At 36.6% G+C, this 22284-nt stretch overlaps 1 protein-coding gene across 2 annotated transcripts in view; it reads left to right on the top strand.

Annotated features, from left to right (window-relative positions):
• Positions 1 to 17138, top strand: part of enpp1 (ectonucleotide pyrophosphatase/phosphodiesterase 1) — a 52361-nt gene extending 35223 nt beyond the window's left edge. For both annotated transcript variants that reach the window (XM_088928086.1, XM_088928094.1), the window contains 14 exons: positions 386 to 494; positions 1745 to 1876; positions 1978 to 2009; positions 2120 to 2247; positions 3798 to 3867; positions 6657 to 6744; positions 7490 to 7674; positions 8414 to 8450; positions 8698 to 8852; positions 10594 to 10729; positions 11719 to 11793; positions 15909 to 16041; positions 16257 to 16413; positions 16751 to 17138. In XM_088928086.1, the coding sequence (XP_088784212.1) occupies positions 386 to 494; positions 1745 to 1876; positions 1978 to 2009; positions 2120 to 2247; positions 3798 to 3867; positions 6657 to 6744; positions 7490 to 7674; positions 8414 to 8450; positions 8698 to 8852; positions 10594 to 10729; positions 11719 to 11793; positions 15909 to 16041; positions 16257 to 16413; positions 16751 to 16915 (1602 nt within the window). In that variant the 3' untranslated portion in view covers positions 16916 to 17138. The remainder of the gene's footprint in view (positions 1 to 385; positions 495 to 1744; positions 1877 to 1977; positions 2010 to 2119; positions 2248 to 3797; positions 3868 to 6656; positions 6745 to 7489; positions 7675 to 8413; positions 8451 to 8697; positions 8853 to 10593; positions 10730 to 11718; positions 11794 to 15908; positions 16042 to 16256; positions 16414 to 16750) is intronic.
• Positions 17139 to 22284: the final 5146 nt, after the last annotated feature.

Below are 22284 nucleotides of genomic sequence, written 5' to 3'. Positions count from 1 at the left end.
AAAAGATAATACTGTACATGAGATAAAATATATAGACAGTTTACTATTAGCTCAGAATCATTTGCCTTTTAAACAATTTTGTATAAATCTGTGCTTGGTAGGAATGATTTACAGGCAAGAGAAACTATTTCATATTGTAGTTTTGAAAAATACCTAAAACATCTTGAAAAGGCTGAAAAGGTCATCTTGAATAATCTAGTCTTTGAAGTTCTCAGTTTGGAGTGTGATGTAGAGGTACAGTTCTGTCGGGAGTCAGTTAACTTAGAGATCAATGTGAGATTGTATTCAGAATTGGTAGTAAAGTACTTGATGGTTTGATAATGCCACTCTTGAAGTTGTTTTCCATTTCCAATATCCATTTTCCTCTATTGTTCTTCATTTTCAGGTAAAACAAGCTTTGCTTAATGTAGACAAAGTGATGGGACTGCTAATGGATGGCCTAAAACAGAGAAACTTGCATAAATGCACTAACCTTGTTATTGTGTCTGATCATGGTAAATACAGTACTTAATTTTGTCTAATTATTTACTGATGAGGTGGGAATTGCTCATTCATACTATCTCTGCTAACCAGAATATTAACAGTCAAGAAATATAGTGCAAATAGAAAATAGGCCAAAGGGCTTTTTTTCAGTATTTCACTTGGAAAAGGAGAGTCTTCAGCGTAAGACACATAGTAGTAGGAGAAGCAGTTTCTGGGTTAGGTAAGGTATGAAATGAAATCACATGGGGTTCACTTCTGGGACTGTCACTCAACACTGTATTTGGGTTTTTGAAAATAACTCAGAAACATAAATAGTTTGTGACCACAGTTATTAGTATACTGCACAGTAAAATTTAAAAAATTTGTAAAAATGAACAGATTTTTTTCTCTTTTATTTGAATAAACAGAAATCCTTTGGTCTGTAACAGTATAATATTAGAATGCCAAGGCTGCCAACAGTCTTAACTACTAAACAAGATAAAGAGCCAACTTATCCTGTGGAACAGGGATTGTTACCTTTGTAATGTTTTCCTATACTTATTTAAAGGGATAGCTCTTACTCCCTGTTTATGACAGTAAGGTCATGTAAAATATTCCACTTATTTACTGCTTTTCCACATATTCACTGTATATACTGGAAAAAAAGATCAAATGTCTACCTCAATGAATTCCTACAACGCAGTATTTTTTTCCCCCACTGTGTTTCCATAATGTTAAAATATTTGTATTGACTATCTCTGGACTGTTGCTATAAAGCTACAGTACATAGCATTTAGGGCCATGCATGTAACTTCCACCTTCAGATAACAACAAAATAATAAAAAGCGTTCATTGTCAGAAAGAAGACAGGAAATCCCATGTGTTCTTTATACAGTATGTGTGTATTTTTAGTATATGTGCATTAAATGGTTTTGATTATAGGCATCAGGACTAAGACTAAAAGGAAATCGTAATTCTTATGGAGCAGAGTTGCCTTGTTTATTTCTCATTGTGTGAACCACAATGGCATGACAGTTTGGTCAGAAGTCTTTAATTTAATCCGGAATGCATCCAGTAATTGCTGTGTACATTGTTTTATTCTAGTTAGATCTCCGGGTCATTTATTTTCTCTTTTTGCCATGCTTTCTGAGAGCATGCAAGCAATGACATCGCATCCAAAAACACAGTATTGTGAATAGTACTTGCACAGGTTTCTGGTTTATCATGCAAGTGATTTTATGGAAGAGGCTTGTAATAATCACTCTTACTTCTATTAATACAGGAATGGAAGAAGCTAGCTGCAGCAGAGCTGAATATGTGTCAAATTACCTGGACAATGTAAATGACTTCACAGTAATTCAAGGGCCTGCAGCTCGTGTGAGACCAAAGAATCTTCCTGATACCTTTTTCACTTGTAAGTGCTGTGAAGAAACAATTCTTCAACAATCCCTGTTTCCAAAATTCCATTATGAATGTTATGATGATTGTTTTTTTTCTTGTGCTTTATTTTGCTAGTTGACTATGAAGGACTTGTGAAAAACTTGTCGGTATGATGAATTTATTTTTCTTTGAGTTGCATATTATTTTTCATTGGGGTGAATCTTTTTTACTCTTTTGTTTTAGTGCCATGTTTTCTTATGTTTGGTTTCTATTGAAGTGCAGAGTTCCTGATCAGCGTCTGAAACCTTACCTGACGCATCACCTCCCAAAGCGCTTCCACTTCGCCAACAACGTGAGGATCGAAAAGGTCCATTTTTACATGAAGTCACAGTGGCAGGCAGCCTTGTAAGTTTGCATCTTTCTCAGAGCACAGAGTAACTATGAACATTATGCTGCAGTGCACGTAGAAGTAAATGTAGAATATTAGAAGTTAGCATGCTGTTACTGTGCTAAACTGGGTTGATATACTGTACATAATGTAGATATACAGTATAGCTATTTTAAAGGTGGATTTATATTGAACCATTTTATCATTACAGTGATCTGATGCAAACTGACAGTGGGTTCTGTACTCGAAGTATTTGTGGCATATTCTGTCTTTAGCATTGCCTTTTATGAATACTCTAATTCTTCACCAACATACAGTAAGCCTTCAAATTAGTGATCAATGACTGAATCAGAAAAACATCCCGAACTAAATAAACTGTAATTTTACTTTTTGTAAATATGATTCTTCTAACTATATAATGTGGCATTATATATTATGGGTAAAGTTCACATAATGACATTTCTCAGCCATTTATCTCCAGATATAGAGAAGTGAAGAAATCTTTTGACAGCACATTAGGTGAAGGAGCTCCCTGTGGTTGTTTTATCTGTACCTGATGTTAGATTGTGTCACACCAATTAGACAGTCAGAGCTCTGGTTCAGGAAGGGGTCAAGTCTACCTTTTTACGTATAACAATCGCATCGTGTTTAAGCAGGTTTCATTTTTGCCTCCCTCCTCCTGCCACAATCTTTGTCCTTGCAGCAGCTCCCTGGTTCCTCCCTCATCAAAAGAGGGGGTTCCAGCAGCCCCATCTTAAGAGAGAGATAAGATCACTTTATTGGCCATATACAACTTCTTGCATTAGGAATTTGTCTTTTTGCATACCCCAGCTTGCTCTCCATGAGACACACAGATATGGAGAAAAAAGCTTGGGGTCAAAGCACAGGGTCAGCCATCTATACGGTGCCCCTGTAGCAGCTAGGGTTAAGGCCCTCGCTCAGGGGCCCAACAGAGTAGGATTTCTCTGCCGGTCGTGGGATTTGAACTGGCAACCTTCCAGCCACAGGCACAGATCCTTAGACACAGTGCCACCGCCCCACCCTGCTCTTGATGAGCAGATTGTCATTCTCCCCAGCTAGATGAATTCTCTTTACAATCACACATCTTCTGTGTCTTAATTAGGGTTAGACCAAACAACTGAAATAAGTGTTGTGATGGGGGATCTTCACTTGCTTCCAGTATTTTGAAGACCTTAAGAATTCTGTTCCTCTAAAAGTGACTAAATATGAAGTTGTCTGAACTTTAGGAGGCAGTTTTCTTGGAGTGACGTTGAGAAGCCAGTGACACTCAAAGAAAACTGGGACTGTAGATTCTGGAGGACAGGGAAGTTAGATGGCAATGATATCCCAAAGACATAGGAGCTGTAGTTGAGAACAAGGGTGAAGAAATGAATCAGACTGTTGACTGCAGAATGTTTTTGTGGGCTAAAGATTTATGCTTGAGAAGTAAGAAATAGTTGAGAGAACAGTCTGTTTTTTATTTATTAGTATTTTGTCTGTAATAGTTCAGCATTTTCCTAGTAGCAATGCAACTGTTTAATCTAATGTGATTGTCTCTTTCTCACAGGGAGCCTGGAGGCCTCAAATATTGCACTGGAGGGTTCCACGGCTCAGACAACATGTTCAAAAATATGCAGGTAAGACATGAGACATGCAGCCTCTTCAGAAAACATAACATTTTACCATATTTACATGCCATAAAAAACCCATTTTAACTTTGAGACATCTATGTATATATACACATTTTACTTTGGTAATTTCCATACATTCATTTGATACTGTTAAAACAACCCTTTGTTTCCTACAATACCATAAGAATTGTGACACTGTGCACGTCAGAGTTAAAAATCAGTGTTTGGTTAAATATCCCTTTGAGGTAACAACTTATGTAGAGTCTGTGAACCATTCAGCTCACCAAACTTGTCAAATGCATGCTCAATTGGATATAATTCTGGAGATTGACTTAGCAACTGGAGATTGACTCAAGTAACTTTATTGCTAATTTTAATAGAATTAAATATCTTGCATTTTTTATGGGATTATTGATCATTTAAATATCCAAGAAACAGTATACTGTATTGTTCTTCTAGGCAACACAGCAGTTTCCAAAACAGCTGAGGTTCAGTTTTTTGGTGTTTCCAAATTGTCAAATTGCAAATTGCTAGGATTTCCCCATTTTTTCCTCCTGATGAACTCCTTGGTTGCATTGGCCATGTGTTTTGTGTCATACATGAGAAAGCACCACCCATCAAGTATGGATGCACTTTTTGTAAAATGTTTCTATAAACTTCAGAATTCATTATGCTGCTGCCATCATTAGTTTCATCATCATAAAGATGAGTGAGGAAGTGCCAGAGGTGAGGTCACCTACTTTACAAATGAGGTTTGGCTCATTGGAACATCTGCAGTTCTTTACCTTGATCACATCAACCTTTCCATCACTTCTTATCTTGATGTCTGACCAAATTCTAATGTTTGTTATGTTTTACATGCTAATGAGATGTTAAAATCATGTGGTATTAGTCTTTGTAATTCTGCTGTCTCAGTTTTCTGCAAACAGTGAATTTTGATACCTTCACCACTGCGCTTTGGAGGTTTTTGGTTTTGAATTCAACTCATCTGTCCTATTTTAAATTAAAGTTAAAAATAGATCAGTTTCTTTAAGACATTGCAGATGGGCAAGAGTGTAAAGCATTAGAGTGCTGCAGCTCAGCTGGGTGTTGCTATACCCTTTGGCATGACACAGTTTACCAGACAGTTCAGTATTACACCAATTAGATGAAAATTACATCTTGCTAAAATAATAATAATTTAATTATCAGCTGATTGAAAATAACTGATTTATTACCATAAGCCATACTAGGGAATTGATTAGGGTTTGCATTTGAGGGCAATCCTGAAAAACATTGGCACAGATAGTGATCTTTGACACACCAATATCTGTGTCATAGGGTGGTTATTTCCTGGAACATGCTAAAAACTTCCAGAGAATTACAATATATATATATATTTTCAAGGCACTTGTGCAAGAGCACAAGAATGGTTCCAAAAAACTACTAGACCATTTGTAGGTGAGTAGCTATGTAATTGATCCAAGGATCATCCAGCCTTTTCTTGAAAGAAACCAGGGGATCAGCTTCAACAACATACTGTAGCTGGGCAGCTTGTTCCATTCTCCCACAATCCATTGCATGAAGAAGTATCTCCTGAAAGAAATGTCTCTTGGATTATCACTTATCATAGTTTTTCAAGCAAACCTGTTGCTAGATGGCTGAGGTTGCAATACATATTTTGAAATAAGTATTTTGTAAGTATTTAACATGGAACAAAGCTTAACGGTGTGAGCTGCACTGAACAGTTTCAGTATATTTCAGCAACAAGCTTGCTGTGGGTTTTGTTTTGTATGAAAGTTGCTGTGTACTGTATATACTGTACGTCATCTTTATTATGCAGATATACAGTACATGAACAAAAGAGCCAAACCTGTTTGTACAAGCAAAGTCAAGGAAAAAAATGTGTTTTTTCCTATTTACAGTATACAAAAATAGGTTTAAAAACTTTTTCCATGGCTGAAAGAAGATCGGGAATTCCATACCAAATGTACTGAATTTAGCAACAACCTTTGGAAAAAGTTATTGTAGAAAATGATCGTGGCATTAAGTGTGACAGTTCCAGTGAGCTTTTTAAAATGCACTTCAAAAGCATTTACACATTTCCAGATGTCCTGGGATACTCAGGAGTAATTCACTGAGTGCAGAAATTCTGTCAGCTAGCATTGCATGTCAGTTCACCAGTACCTGATTGTGCTTATAAAATTCAAACTGCACAAAATCTAGTAATGTTATACATTCACTTTAAATTAATCAGAAACTGCAAATATATATTGTTGGACATTTTTGGTCATTTTTTAACTTTGTTTTTGGTCAAATCAATAATTTACAATCTTCTGGAAATACTCATTTCATTTCATTCGACTCCTGGTAGGAATTGCCTCACTGTTTATCGGGGAATTAACATGTCTTGGGTTGAGCGCTTTTTCCCTGTGAGACCAGTGCTGTAAATCATAGCATGCCACAGTTCCAGTCTTTCCTTTCACTTTCATTTGTTGTATGGAGGTCTGTCTCTCACCAGTGTCAGTCTTAGCCTTTGGTATTGTGTGTTTTTGCAATTGAAATGAAATGTTGCTCTGTATCTTTTCAGATATGTGTGAATACAGTAGATCTAGCAGGTATTATTGCACTTGGCCACTCACTGCCTTTTCTTAATTTTATGATTTTCTTAATTGTGTCAATTTAACAATTTGCACCTATAAGATAATCATATTTAGTTATGAATGTTTGCTGGCATTACAGAGATTCCAGAGAGACCAAGAGAGAAACAATTAAACTACTATCTGCATTCATTATCTTAAACTTCTTTTCTGTAGGGAATATTCATTGGCTATGGGCCAGGAATCAAATCAAACACCACTGTGGCTCCATTTGAAAATATTGAAGTTTATAACCTTCTTTGTGGTAAGCCAAACATTTTTTCATAAGTTTGTCATGCTTCTTCCAAGAAGTCATTTCACTTCTTGGGGATTTCACCTCTGGAAAACTGATTTCAGAAAACATACACCTGATCTGCAAACATATGAAGTAGAAGTAGCTTAAAGGGAAGACTTTAATCTAACACTGCCTGTATTCATAAGCAGTCATTATTGCTAGGTTCCTCCTTAGCTCATCCTTAAAACTAAGGATATAGTCTTAAAATCAAGGATCAGTACCATTGAAAAACATTGCAAAGTACCTAATGAACCATGTAAAATATCTTTTTTACAAATTAAAAAAAGACTAGTTGAAGACTAAAGGCTATTAAATTGATGAAAAGGGGTTAATTATGAATGAAACCCATTTGAATTAAAGTATCACTGACATTAATATGTATGTTGACCTATGTTCCACTCACACTTACTAAGTCACAGCAGCATGGAGTACAATTTTATTAGTTTGAAGTACATCATTCTGTGCTTTGTCCATAGCACAACTAAATATTTTCTCTTCCATTTAGTCACCACAGCAATTAAGGGAGGTTAAAATGTTATGTTATTAATAACATTAAATCTAATTTGCATCAAAGAGTATGACCCTGAAGATTATGAAACATTTTTATAGTATATGTATGCCTCTTTTTATTTTTCTATTAAAAAATTGTGCTTAAGTGCACTTTGATATAATTCAGACATTCCGCAAACATTGTTGAACTCCTCTGTAATTTCAGACTTGTTAAATATCTCACCTGCCCCAAACAATGGAACCCATGGGAGCCTGAACCACATTTTGCGAAGGCCCTTTTATACCCCCACCTACCCAGATGAGCAGTCCCATCCTTTAACGTGTTCCAAGACACGACCGACTTTACTCAATGACCTGGGATGTTCCTGCAGTTCTCTCACTGAGAGTGAGGTGTGGTATTCCTTTATCCATAACCGTTTCATCAAAATCATGAAGGGGAATAACTATCTTGGCCAGCAACTGACACAAGGAAGGGCACACCCCAGACAAGACGCCACTCCTTCACAGGGCACACACAGATAAAAACACACACATTCTCACCAGGGCCAATTTTCCCAGAAGCCGATTAACCTAGTTTATGTTTGGACTGTGGAGTACCCAGAGTGAACTCCATGCAGATAGCACCCCAGGAACTGAATGGGTCCCAACAATGCTAACCACAGTGCCACCATTCTGTCTGAGGTGTGGTATCATAAATAAAAAGTCTAAACTTTTAATTCTTTTATTAAGGACTAACCTTGCCTTAATGATGTAAAAGTAAAGTCACACATTATTATGTGTTATCATGACCACTGTGCGACCTCCTTTGGTTTAAGAGTCATAGGAAGGCATTGGGAGAACTGAACTGGTCTTCCTCTATTTCAGGACCTCAGACAAGACATCAAAGGAGCTTGTGTTGTTTTCAATGTACAAATGATTTGTTTCTATAGTCCTTTATATCAGGAAGTCCAAAATTATTATGTTGCCTCTCTGCTGTACTACTCAGAACTAAAAATAAAAGCAATATGCATTAAACTTGTATTTTATTCATCTGTGTTTTTAATGTCTACTGTATGTATATATTGTGTGTACTGTATTTGTATGTATTGTAGAGTTTTGAATGAAAATTAACAATCATTATTAATTTTAGGCAGATGGTCTCAACCAACAGCTTCTCCACACCACAGGTAAGACAACCAAAATGTCTATATCTATAAAGGATTTTGAACTGCAGTTTTTTTTTTCAGTCTTATCGATTACAACATGGCTATGTATTTTAGACAAACTATGGGGTTAAACCTTCAAGTAAAATTGCAACAGGGCTTTGAAGAGGCAGGTAACAAGGAAAATTTAGGTCAGAGAGAGAGCTCTCTTTTGGAGTAAAGCTTGCAGTCTGTTAATTTATGTAATCTCTTGTTAAACATTCTTTCCAAGCTTTGAAAGCAGCAGACCTTCATTTACCATATGGAACTCCACATCTGCTGCAGAAAAACGCCACATATTGTATTTTGCATCAATTAGACTACGTCAATGGATACAGCAAGGATTTGTTCATGCCCCTGTGGATAGCATACACAATTCAAGCTTCAGTAAGTGCATTTTTATTTCTATTGTGTCTTCTCTTTACTATTAATAATGATGATGATTTGCCCATTTGTAGACTAGTTAATTGATCCTGGGATAAAATCTAGCTTGTTCTTCAATATACCAGGGTATCATCTTTGAAGGTGTGACTAAGTAGCTTACTCCAGACAACTGCAAGACCTTGCATAGAAACACCCTTCCACACAGTTTCTACTTGTGTGTTCCGGTTCTTGTTTTACTGTTGGTTCCAAAGTCATCCGCGTTAAAGTTTCTAATGTCTTTGAAGATTCTTAAGGCTTAAATCAGAACCTCTTGTAGTTTGTTAAAAAAGACTAGTGCAAGAGGCTTCAGGGGCTTGTGAATCATCCCATTGGAACTATGGCAATTAATTCTCCATGGCAGGAAGCTAGTATTTTTGGTGTGGCAGTGTTCTTCTTTGTCTGGGGTCTGTGTGGCTCTGCTGCACTTACAACCTAGATTATAGGGACTTATATCTATCGGGTCTTGAAGATTTCTGTGGAGAAGAGGAGTTAGAGGACAGGAATCTAACTTAGCATTCTGCTTTTTAACTGATGACACTTTCATTTTCTTATGTTTTGATTGCACTTGGTTCCAGACCAAATAGAAAAAAAAATACTCTGCAAAAACTCAATGTACTGAGAACATTACTCCTACTGTATATAGAATTGAAGGAGAAGATATTTCTTTCCTTAAAGAAACAGCTGTTTTTCACTTTTACAATCACAATAAAATAAATTCTGACTCACTGACCATCATGTCTTCACAAGCTGCCACAGTTCCCCCATAAACCATGGACTAATTTTGACACAAGTAGTTCCTTTATTATATAATTGATTGAAACAGCACCAATGTGGGAGGGAAGGCTGTGGATTGACTAGTCATGCTGTAAACCAAACTGAAGAGGGCTACACACCTCTAAGCTGAATTCATAAAGATTATTTTTAAGGTATACATAGTTATTTGGCTGGGCAGCACAGGGGTACAGCTGTTAGCATTGCTGCCTCACAGCTCTGGGGCCCTGGGTTCAATTCCTGAAGTGCTGTTTGTGTGGAGTTTGTATGGTCTCCTTCTGTTTACATGGGTTTCTTTTGGGTGCTTTGGTTTCCTCCCACAGTCCAAAGACATACAGTACTGGTAGGTTAATTGACTTCTGGGAAAAATGGCCCTGGTGTGAGTGTGTATACATTTGTGTCTGCGTTTGTGCCCTGAGATGGACTAGTGTCCCACCCAGGGTATGTCCTGCCTTACGCTCATAGCTTTCCAGGATAGACTCTGGCTCTCCCGCAATCCTATGTTGGATAAGGGAGTTAGAAAATAGATTGATGGATAGTTATTACACAGTACTTCTATACAGTATGACCTTATCCATTTAGATATATTGGAGGGAATTAGTGAGAAATAGGGAGCCAAAGGCCTTCTCTGTTGTAATTCTCAACAAAAAAAAAAACAAAGAACACGAGAAGGCTATCCAACAAATTGTATTTCTCTACAATAACCAATAAACCGATTGTATTTGGTTTATTATTGAGAGACTTACAATACAAGCATTTTTCCATGTGAAAGAATAGCTATTTGTATTTCATGTAACATCCACTATGGTCTTCCATCAGAGAAATTTGATTACGTAATATCCAGTGAGCACAATGCTTGCCACAGTAGAAAACAGTAGGGTTTTGTGGTAACAATCCATTTCATATCTATACTGCGTTTTTTTTTCAAAAACAGCAAAGCATCAGTCCCCTGAATCCGAAAACAGGAGAATGTTTACGAGCTGACATTCGAATCCCAGACAGCCAAAGTCAAAAGTGCTCCAGCTACGGCACTGACCAGAATTTCACCTTTGGTTTCTTACACCCCCCAAGTAAGTGCACTAGGTTCATTAAATCAGAACAGGATTATAGAGTACTGCTGCCATTAAAATAAGGCTCTGGTTCTATCTGCTTTCAGAAATTTAACATTTTTTTTCTTTTTTACCTTTCAGTCCAGAAACAGGGAAATAATTCTAAATACAAGCTTCAGGATTTTAAAAATAACCAAATACTTTTGAAAAACCCTGAGAGGCATTACAAACGCAAAATATTTATACAGTATAAGAAAAACATCTTTTGTTTGTATTTTTAATGCTTCAGTTTTTCCACTGGAATCAATATCTGACATTGTTCTGCCCCCATTCTTTTCAAAATGGCACTCATACAGTATACCTTACTGTTTTGCTTTCTTGCTAGAATGTGCTTTTGTAATTAAGAAGTACAGTACAGTGATTTTACGGACATTCATTGGTGCTATCTAATTTATTTTAAAACTTAAACAATGGAAGAAACGTGATGAACAGAGTAAGAGTTGTGAACACATTATATCCATGAGGCAGTCACCAGGTGTTGACCAAGCAAGAAAAATGAATTTGGTGTTAATGAAGATTCTACTGCCTGCATTAAATTAAAACTTCAATTCAACCACCTCTGTAAATTTCAAAGCCTTCATTTATGGTTATTTTTCATAGAGAAAATGTGAAAAACCTCTGACTATCACAGACATGCCCTTGAATATAGGATTTATCATTTTCAAGGCAGCAGGCTGGAATTATTGAATATGAACTTGCAGTATGTGAAGGGGATCTTGCCCATAAATAAGATCTGGACATGTCTCATACAGTATGTCATGAAAATAATACAATCTTAAGACAAAGACTTACTTACTAAGTTTTTAGTTTAGTTGATTTAAGTCCCTTACCATGTATGTGTAGATGTTTTTAATAATATTTGTAAAAAAGAATGTTGCCTTTCTTTTTTTGCTTTTAAATCCAAGTAACATTTGGATATCTAAGTATTATATGTTTGTTTCCTTCTGTAGATTTTGGAACCCAAGACAGAGAGCCAGACTCATTACTAACCAGCAATATTGCACCAATGTATAATGCATTCAAAGGTAAATATTTTTCATATCGGGGGAGTGTGGCCAATTTTCTTGTTACTATCACCACTCTTAAGAATGTACTGTATGCTGTGCACTTTGTATTTGATTCCATACATGTTTGTTGTGCTTTTAGCTGTGTTGATATAATTTGTTTCTCCCTATCTTTTGTGCTTTAATTTAGTTAAAACAGGTCCTGAACAGACTTTCCAAAGCCATTTGTCTAGAAATTTGTTCAAAAGTTAAGAAACATACAGCATAATGCCAGTACAGTAGTTGGCACATTCTCCTACATTTTCAATGTACTGTAATATGTCTTAAATCACAATTTCACACAAAAAATTAAGAAAGAGAAATGTTATATGATGATTGTGTCTGGGAGGTTTGTCACAACCTGTGTAAAAGTCTTTGAATTTTTTTAAGCTAAAACTGATGTTTAAATATTTTTATTTTTCTAACTTAAGTTTAATTTTAGAACTACATAACCGAGTTATAAATTTCAGTAGGGCAGTTCAACCATCCATCCATTTTCTAACCACTTCCAGTTCAAGACTGCCAGTCCAGCACATGATAAACACACACACACCAGCTTCAGTTTTTCCAAGAAGCAAGTTAACCTGATAGTATTTGTTGGACTGTGAGTGGAAACCTGAGTACGCAGAGGCAACCCATAAACCCAACTGAGAACACATAGAAACACAGGAATTGAACCCAGGGCCCCAGAGCTGCAAGGCAGCAATGTTAACCACTGCAAAGGAACAAGTAATAGGTTTATTACAGTGGTTAGCACACCTTAGCACAAGCCTTCTTCAGGTGTGCTAACCACTGTACTACTATGCCATCCTACAGCAGCTCATACTGTATGTTCCTAGTGGCATTGATTTGATGAAATAATACAATAATATGTTTTTAGAATTGGAAAAACATTTATAATTTTCTAATTGGCAAAAAAATTTGTATTAATTATAGCACTTCAAATTCATGTTGCATGACTTTATATAAATGAACTCGTATCACTTATCTATTAGATGTAAGAATCTTAGCTTTTAGTCATAAAATGTTTTTTGTGGTCCTTTTTATAGTTAGAGAGTCACATTACAGTGCTCCCTATCTGTAGGCACAGCGAATAGCTAAGAGACAAATTAACCACAAGAGGCACAGAGATGAAGAGAGACAAAGGTCACCCTTTTTGAAAAGATGTCAAACTTCCCAGTGTCCAAGAAAATGCCTTTATTTCCACAAAGAAGCATCATGCTGCATTGACATTCATTAGCCCCTTACAATCTGCCCAGCCCAAGAGTTTTTCCCTCCTATCCAGGCCTGTCCATATGTCTGCTACAGTATCAACACAGAAGGTCCGTACCATAGCAGAGTGTATACACTTTGATAAGAAGTGTATAACTACAGCATAAGTTATAATTTATCTATTTAGAATGATTTTCATTAAAAGCACCTAGATTATAACAACTGATACACTGAACAAGACAATTAAAATATATATGTGTGGAATAAAAATTTGGAAAAAAATAATCTTGTTAGTAGTTTTGTGTGGAAATAAGCTTCATTGAATTAGAGGTGTATTGGCTAACTATCTAAAGACCGTTGTTGTACTAAAAAAAGTTAAATGAATGTTATGAGAACTAAAAGACTTTGCGTGTGTGTGCTTTGGTTATTTGACATCACTTGATACATGTTCACAACACCCAATTGATAGTTTGTCCTTGATATTATTCCAAAATGAAGAAAAAATTAACTGAAGCAATCTGTGCAGCCTCAGAGAGTTTTAGTAAAACATTTAGAATTGTATTATTGTACACTGTTTTATTCAGTTAATCAGTAAACGCTGATTTGGTATTTGCCTAAAGGTAATGTTTCTAAAGTTCAGATAAATTTAGACTTAAAATTAAACTCAGCTGGACATTGTCCCTTAGAAGGTATTAATTTAGTTTTCAATCCAGCTCTGTGTAGTGAAGAGTTATAGCTAATTAAAATAAAAAGAAAGAAAAACAGATACAGGTATGCAAAAGGATAGAAAGCGATTTTTTTATATTTGCATCTCATTTACAGTATATCTTATTTTTATCAGACTTACATGAATCCTGTCTAAAAATAACATGCTATTATTAATTTAATAATACCATTAACACTAACAGAAAAAAATATTTTTCATTCAGCCACTTTTACAGTAATCTAAATTAGACAATTGCACTTATTTTGCAAAGTAATTCAATAATATACTTGTATATAATGTAGTATACTGTTACTCCATGGAGTTTAATTTTACATTTTCTGTTTCCATTCTCTGAAATGACAGAGTGATGTGTCCACCTGTTTGGAGTTTGCATGTTCTCCCTATGTCTGTACAGGTTTTCTAAAGAAGCTCTGGTTTCCTCTCACCTTCTGAAGAAATGTGTAGTATCTGAAGGATGAGAGTGACTTGTATCACATCAAGGGTGTTGTTCCACCCTGTTCTGTACTGGGTTAGGCTTCAGCTTGCCATCATTCAGTAGACTGGTTGAAGATTAATGAATAGATGGATGATTATATTCTGTGGAATGATGGTGCCATTTGTTCTGGCTGCTCCAGTTTCCTCCCACAAGCCACAAACATGTTGTTAAATGGCTCCTGGGAAAATTGACCCTGGTGTGAGTGTGTGTTTGTCTTTATGTCTCCTGCAATGAACCTGCATTCCATCCAGCCCGTGCCAGGATAAGCTCTACCGCGACCCTGAATTGGAAGAAGCATTTAGAAAATAGATGGATGATGGTGCCCTCTGATGGTTGTAATTGCCCCAAACATTTAAGATCATTCCATTGATTAAATAAAAATTAACAGACCCAACTATATCATAAAGAAGTGAATTCATTATGTACATTTTAATAAAATAATCCCCTTTATCACAGCATATTTGTAAGTGAATACGAAATTTGAAGTGCTTCTTCGAATTCTGAAATGCAGGGAAGATGGAGCTTGTCCAAGCAAGCAATGAGGCCAGGCAGGGTACACGCCGGACAGGACGCAAGTTCATCACAGGGCACACACAGACACAAACATGCACACACTCACACCAGGGCCAGCTTTCCCAGAACCCAATTCACTTATCATTATGTCTTTGGACTGTGGGAAGAAACTGGAGCTTCCAGAGGAAGAACAAAGAGGGATACAAACTCCACACAGATAAAACCCCAGGTATGCTAGGCAACAATGCTAACCACTGCACCAACGTGCTACCTAATATATAAAGTTAACATACAGTACACGAATGAAAGGTAGCATTGTTACCAACTGTGCCACTAAGTAAACCCAAGTACTTCACACACACTCATAAATAACATTAAGGAAACTCAAACATCACAATTTTTTGTTATTGACAGCAGACAAATTACTGAACTGTAAATAAATAAAAAGCAGGGTTAGCATTACTGCCTCACAGCACTGGGGTCCTGGGTTCAATTCCAAACCTGGTATGCTAACTGTGTGAAGTACATATGTTCTCCTTGCATTTGCATGGGTATTCTCCCACAGTCCGAAGATATACATACTGTAGCTTAACTGTTTTCTGAAAACATTGGACCTGATGTGAGTGTGTGCATATCTGTGTTTGTGTGTGCCCTGCGATGGACTGGTATCCTGTTCAGGGTGTATCCTGCCTTAAACCTGTTGCATGCTGGGATAGGCTTCAGCTCCTTCATTGCCCTGTACTGGATAAAGTGGTCAGAAAATGAAAGGATGTAAATAAAGAATGTTGAGAAAAGACTGTTTCAGAGGTTGTACTACCCCTCGTTTATTTAAACTATAAGAGCACGACTTAGTAACCATAACTAGTAACCATTCTTTCTGCTCTCCTAAAGCAGTTTCCAGGCTTGAGCCACACTGTAATGAATGGAAGGAAATACTGGACACATTCAGAACTACCATACCAAATCTTATCTTGCTTATCTTCTCCTTACCTTATTTTTTCATAAAAAGTGTTTTTTTAAAGATGCTATATGAATACAGTATTACTGCTTCTCCTGTAAATTGAAAATTCAGAAGTGTTCATGGAATATGAGCAATGACTGTTTTTCAGCATTTGACCTATTGATATTTTAAAAGCATTTATGTTTCATTGGTACTGTTTCCATTGACAGATGTGTGGGTCTACATTCACGATGTTCTGCTGGTGAAATATTCCCAGCAAAAAAGTGGCCTTAATATCATCAGTGGACCTGTGTTTGATTATGACTATGATGGACACTTTGATACAAAAAAAACAATCAAGCAGTAAGTAATCTGATTTCTACATCTATACAAAGTGTTATTTTTGGCACCAATAAATACCATGACAACATTACATAATGACCTTGTTAAAGACATCAATAAGTTAATTGAGTTAATTGATGGGTAGACTTCTGAAACTGAAGTTACTTTAAGAACCTACTGATTGAAAACAGCAATTTTGTCATGTTTTATGAGACTTTTCTTTTTTATTTTTAAAGGTATGTCACAGGAATGGAAATCCCCATTCCCACTCACTATTATCTAATTCTGACCAGCTGTAAGAACTCCAGCTTTTCCCCAAGTGACTGTCATGGCCAGTTGGATGTTACATCCTTTATACTTCCTCACAGGCCTGACAACAGTGAGAGCTGCCCTGTAAGTCTAAGTGTTTACTTATTTAAAAAGAGATCATGAGTCTTAAAAAGATAATGAAATAGCTATAGGAGCCAAACAATTGATTCTAAATTAAAAAGCAGTTAAGTGTAAAAAGGTGAAGCTGTGACATTAACTGTTCTGTCAAAGGTTATAAGCTTTTTATTTTCAATCCCTAATTCTTTTCTATTCAGTCAATTTCCCTAGACTTTATCTAGAAGCATTTACATCTTGCCTAAACCCTGATCTCAATGTTGATATGTTGTGTAGTGCTCTGTACACTTGTCACTATCTACTGCATTTTCTTTCAAGTAATTTTTCCAATTTATCTCATTTTTAGTCTGGGAGCAGCCTGCTGTGGGTTGAGGAGTGGATGAAGTTCCATGTAGCTCGAGTGCGAGATATTGAACTACTGACTGGACTGAGCTTTTACCACAACCAGGGGCCAGTGGAAAAAACTTTACAGCTAAAAACCTTTTTACAGACATTTCAGAGTCAAGATTAACGTCTAGTGAAGGAGAATATTTTGTATTTTTCTCCTGCATAGTGGAATAAAGTTCAATGCTTTTTTGGTAAAATTTGAAATTTGTTTTTTGCCACCTGAACAGTTTTTAGCTTCTACTTGCCCATCAGGCAAAAGGCAAGGTGTTTCATGCTCTTATTTTTTTTATGCAACAAGGTCAATATGGGATAGAATTTGATGGGTAAATAAACTTAATTTTTTTTAATGGTGTCTGGAAGTATTTTGTTTTATTAAATGTGTTTTGTCTTGGAGCATACACATCTGTATTCACAGAGATAGCTTAATGTATATAAACCTTTCCATATGATATTATAATAATAAACTTTATTTTATATAGCACCTTTAAAGGGGCTTCTCAAAGTGCTTTACAGAATGAGAACAACAATAAAACATAATACACAAGATAAAATACAATTACACTATAGAGAGGAGACTGTGGATGGTGGTACTAGGAAAAGCAGAGGTGTAAAGAATGGAACCAGTTAAGTAAAGGCTCTTCTAAAGAAGAAGGTTTTGAGTCTGGATTTGAAGGAGTTTAGAGAAGTTGACTCTCTGATATCCTTGGGCAGAGAGTTCCAGAGCTTGGGAGCATAACAGGAGAAGGCCCTGTCACCCATACAATGTAGACAGGCTTGAGGGACAGTAAGGAAACCAGAATTAGAAGAGCCAAGCCATGCAGAGCCTTATAGGTGAGCATGAGGATTTTAAAGTCTACACGGAATTTGACAGGAAGCCAGTGCAAGGACTCCAAGATAGGAGTAATGTGCTCACTTGCACTAGACCTGGTCAGGATCCTGGCTGCTGAATTTTGGACATACTGCAGTTTGTTCAAAGTAGATTTAGATACCCCAGCAAGTAGAGCATTACAGAAGTCAATTCAAGAGAACACAAATGTGTTGATCAGCTTTTCAGCCACAGTTAGTGATAGCATAGGGTGTAGTCTAGCGATATTTCCGAGATGAAAAAAAGATGACAATATGCTGCACATGTGGGTTGAATGTTAAGCCAGAATCGAATATCACCCCAAGGTTTTTCAATTTAGACTGAAGCTCAAGTACAGAACCATATACAGATAGGGTTACGGGATTGGCTTTACAAAGTTGATGGGGGGTGCCAATAAGCATGACTTCAGTCTTGTCACAATAAAGATGAAGGAAATTGAGTCATCCAAGTTTTTATGTCAGAGATGCAATTAGATAGAATAGAGACAGCCACATCAGTGTCAGGCTTGGTATGGATGTATATTTGAGTATCATCAGCATAGAAATGATAGCTGAGGCCATGTGATCTTATAAGCTGGAAACACGTGGAAACATGTAAATGCTGAAGAGCAAGGGGCCCAGTATTGAGCCCTGAGGAACACCAGACTTAACAAGACCAATTTCAGACCTATACCCATTAAGAGATCCAAAGTGACAGCGATCGGTTAAAGATATAAAATATCTTTACTTGTCAGGATCCCTAAATTATTTAATAATAACCTAGATGTTCTCCAATACATTGTACTCTGTAATGATTTGTAACTGTTAACATGCGTTGTTATTTTGGAGACTACAATTACTTGTTTTTCCTAAAACGAACAGGTGCACTATAGGGTGTGACCACTTATACAGTGGTTAAACAAAGAAAACATGTATTTTCTGCTCAGTCCAGTACTGTGGACAACCTTTTTTTAATATAGCATTTACATCTTTCTGTATAATTAGATACAGTATGTCTGCAGATGTCAAGGGGTCACATTCTGTGTTGCATTTGGCAATCTCAGAAGGAGCAAATGTATTTCACTTTCTGGCACTACTGAGGTGAGATTAGTGACCATTCCTCCAGTCAGAATTGCTCTACGTCCTTCAGACCCTTTGGGCAATTCAATTATTTATGTCAAATATGATTTGCTCTGTGCTATGACATTATGGTTACAGTTTAACATTTTTTAGATTTTTTAAGCAAGACTCATTATCCAATATGTAACTTGTTCTGTTATGTGACGCATGTTATCACTGAAGTTACAATTAAATCTGGAGGACACTGCATATCAGTGGGCCAGCTCTCAATGGGATTCCCCACATGACATTTTACAATGCCTCCATGCACTTTTGGAATTGGGTGGGCCTTGGTCAGCTAAGGATACATTGCCACAGGACAGAGCTTATAGTGCTGTCAATGAGAACTGCAACGCTCCTCCAAATTCTTCACTGATGTCATGAGCTTTGTTACAAAGAAGAATTGCCCTTCCACGGCATCTTTTAAAGAAAGATTGACACCTGAAGAATGCTCCTCGGCCAAAACGTTGTGTTCTCTTTCTTCTTTTTTTCAGCATGGAATAAACCTATTACTTGATCTTTTAAAGAAGATGATCCTGCTGACCCAGGTACGAAGTTCAAAGTGGTACTGTAGGCTGAGATGATGCTACAGGCATGAAGGTCAGAGTGTCTAAATTTATTGATTAAGAGATTGCAGGTTTTTAAAATGGAATTTCATACAGCTCCTTGGATTCCTTAGTCCTTCACATACTTAATCTGATGATTCATTGTGTGTGACAGATCTCAGTAGTGCCAATACTCCCCAGAATGCTGAAGAGCAAATTCCCTGCAGCAGAAGACTGAGGCCTTAGTAGCCTTAACAGGTTGGCACTCCTTAACAGGAGTAAGATTATGTGATTTACAGGTACTAAAGTACCTAGTTCTTTAATTGGACTTCTCTAAAGTTCATCTTGCTTTATTATAGACTGCATTGTGATCTGTAAAATTTATTTTTCTTTGATTGTGAGTATATTGTTATATCTTTAGGTGACTGAAAAGTGTCTTTTAGATAAAGTTTGTGACACTTGAAAGAGTTAACACTTCTAGCTTCAAAACAGAGAGGATGTTTGTTGATATCTGGGGGTCCCTTGAGCAGAAACAATTGTAAAGTTTCTCAGTATACAGTACCTAGGTAAGTTGTGGGTTAATGATTGCAAAGGAGCAGGACAGAAACAGACAATATAAGATCACATTAAGAGCACAGAGAAAAGGAGGAAGAGACAAGAAGCAGGCAACAAAGAGGAGAGAGGAGTCCCAAGGAGTTAGGACTCGAAGCTTGCGCCAGGCGAGATCCCCTACTTTATGATCATCCAAATCAAACCTAACTGGAGCTAAGTATTTGAACCTTGTTAGAGAGAACATGCTATTCTGTGTTTTTAGGGAACTTGGGTCTCCTGAGTAAAAGATACAGTACCTAAGTCAGAAATGTCTTTCCTGATTAGGGTGCATTTTATACATGCGAGAGAGAGAGAGACTTAACTGGAGGTCGCTTTGTATTTAGTTAGTAGGCAGCTCATCTATGTGACCTCTGTAGGCATTAAGAGTTTAATGCTTAGTAGCAGTCTGGGGTTTTCTGGGTGACCAGAATGTTAGACCTCTGAAATGCCTGTTTGTAAATACTGTACATAGAGTAACTTGTGTGTTGTATGCGTTGTGGTATGTAGTGTAATTTGTGTTTTGTCATTGTAATAAATATTTGTTTAACCAAGTGTGCCTGGATTATTACTCATCAAAGCTGTGCCAGAGAACAAAGAATTCACATGCCTCTACTAATACCAGCCGCTCGGGTATATTTCTAGAAATTACTTACAAGTTGGGGGTTATGAATAATTATTTCACTTATTGATTAAACTGTTCAGTCAAATCCTAATTTTCACCATTTTCAAAACCCCCCATTTTTAAAAATGTAGAAAGAATAAATAAAATGTGTGATAAAAGTAGAATATGAGTGTAGTGAGGGTGACAAAATTATTTCCTCAATCATACACTAGAGGGAAGCAATGCATTTTTCTGCCTTACTTGGATTAGATTACTCAGTTTTTGGAGCTGTTTCATGTTGAGATGGGAGCAAAGTCTAAACTTTCTAACATAAATAACATTATTTTGTCTTGGGAAACTGCAATCCACTATGTGAACTAAGATTTCTGTCAAAGACTCAAAGGTTTTATTTAATTTTGTTCTGGATACATCGTTAGGTGTTATGGCGGCACAGCAGTTGGCATTGCTACTTCACAGCACTGGAGACCTGTATTCAATTCCAGACCTGGAGTGCCATCTGTGTGGAGTTTGCATGTTCTTCCCAGGTTTGAGTGGGTTTCCTCCAGGTGCTCCAGTTTCCTCCCATAGCCTGAAAACATTCTAGCAGGCTAATTGGCTTCTTGGAAAATTGGCCCTGGTGTGAGTGTGCATGTGGCTGAACGTGCATGAACTACCCCACTCACGATGTACCACGTCTCCGTGCCCATTGCTTGCCGAGACCCTGAATTGGAAGAAGCAGACAGAAAAAAGACAGATGGATACATGCACTTTAATTCATAAAAGAAGCTGCAGTGGCAATCTCAGAGTGTACCACACCTTTTCATCTGCTTACTGACAGAAGCAGATTTCATGATGTTCTTATTTTTTCTATGACATAACAATAAAGACATTATTGTATCCCATGGCAGATGTTACAACATTCCATCATTCTTCAAAGTAAAATAATGTTGCAACAAACATTACTATTAATGTTACTACAAAAAAGAGTAAATGAAAATAAATAGCAATTACATTAAATGTAAACCCAATCAGATATGCATATTATTTAATCTGTAAATGCCCTGATCATCTAGTTAACCGTTTAGTAGTAACAGCTTAACATTCAGCAAAAATAAAAATTAATACAGCTAAATAATAACATTCAATTGCACTCATTTTACCTTATTCCATATGTTAAAAAAAGATAATACCTTGAGCAGTCATGGTGGAACGTTGAAGGTAATTGGAAAATTTCAGTAATGGTGATATGTGGAAGTCAAATACTACAATAATTATCACGTTTGTTAAAAAAAACTTTATAGAATGTGAAAACATCTCTAACCACTTAGATGGGTTAGAAACAAATATAGTGATGGCCCGATGTAACCATAATGTCAAGGTCTCATTACAGGGAGAAAACATTCGGCTCTGACCTCAGTGTCATTAATTTCATATCATAAGCTGTGTGTTTTAATATATGGAAAAATAATGTGTGTGGTCAATGTTAACCATTTCCAAAAAATACTCCATAGTCCCAGGGTTGTTTTAGGAAGGTCAAAAAGATGTTACCAAAAGTTGAGGTTGGATTGTCAGGAAGAAATCAGCTGAACCTCAAGAACACTGTAAATACAACACGTAACTGTGCTGACATCAATTTAGTTTTGATTCTGAATAGCAGGAAGTGTTATTATTGTTTTATTTTAAGTTTAACTCAAACTCTCAACTGTGCTGGTCGAATGAAACAGATGTCTCTTTAATACGAATTTTGGGACATTTTATACCTCTGTCTTTTGGTCAGAGAAAGAGGTTCAGCAA

Source organism: Atractosteus spatula, chromosome 2 (assembly GCF_055471065.1).
Source record: "Atractosteus spatula isolate fAtrSpa1 chromosome 2, fAtrSpa1.hap1, whole genome shotgun sequence".
Lineage (NCBI taxonomy): Eukaryota > Metazoa > Chordata > Actinopteri > Semionotiformes > Lepisosteidae > Atractosteus > Atractosteus spatula.
The sequence above is the reverse complement of the archived record's forward strand: the minus strand, read 5'-3'. Positions and strand labels throughout refer to the sequence as shown.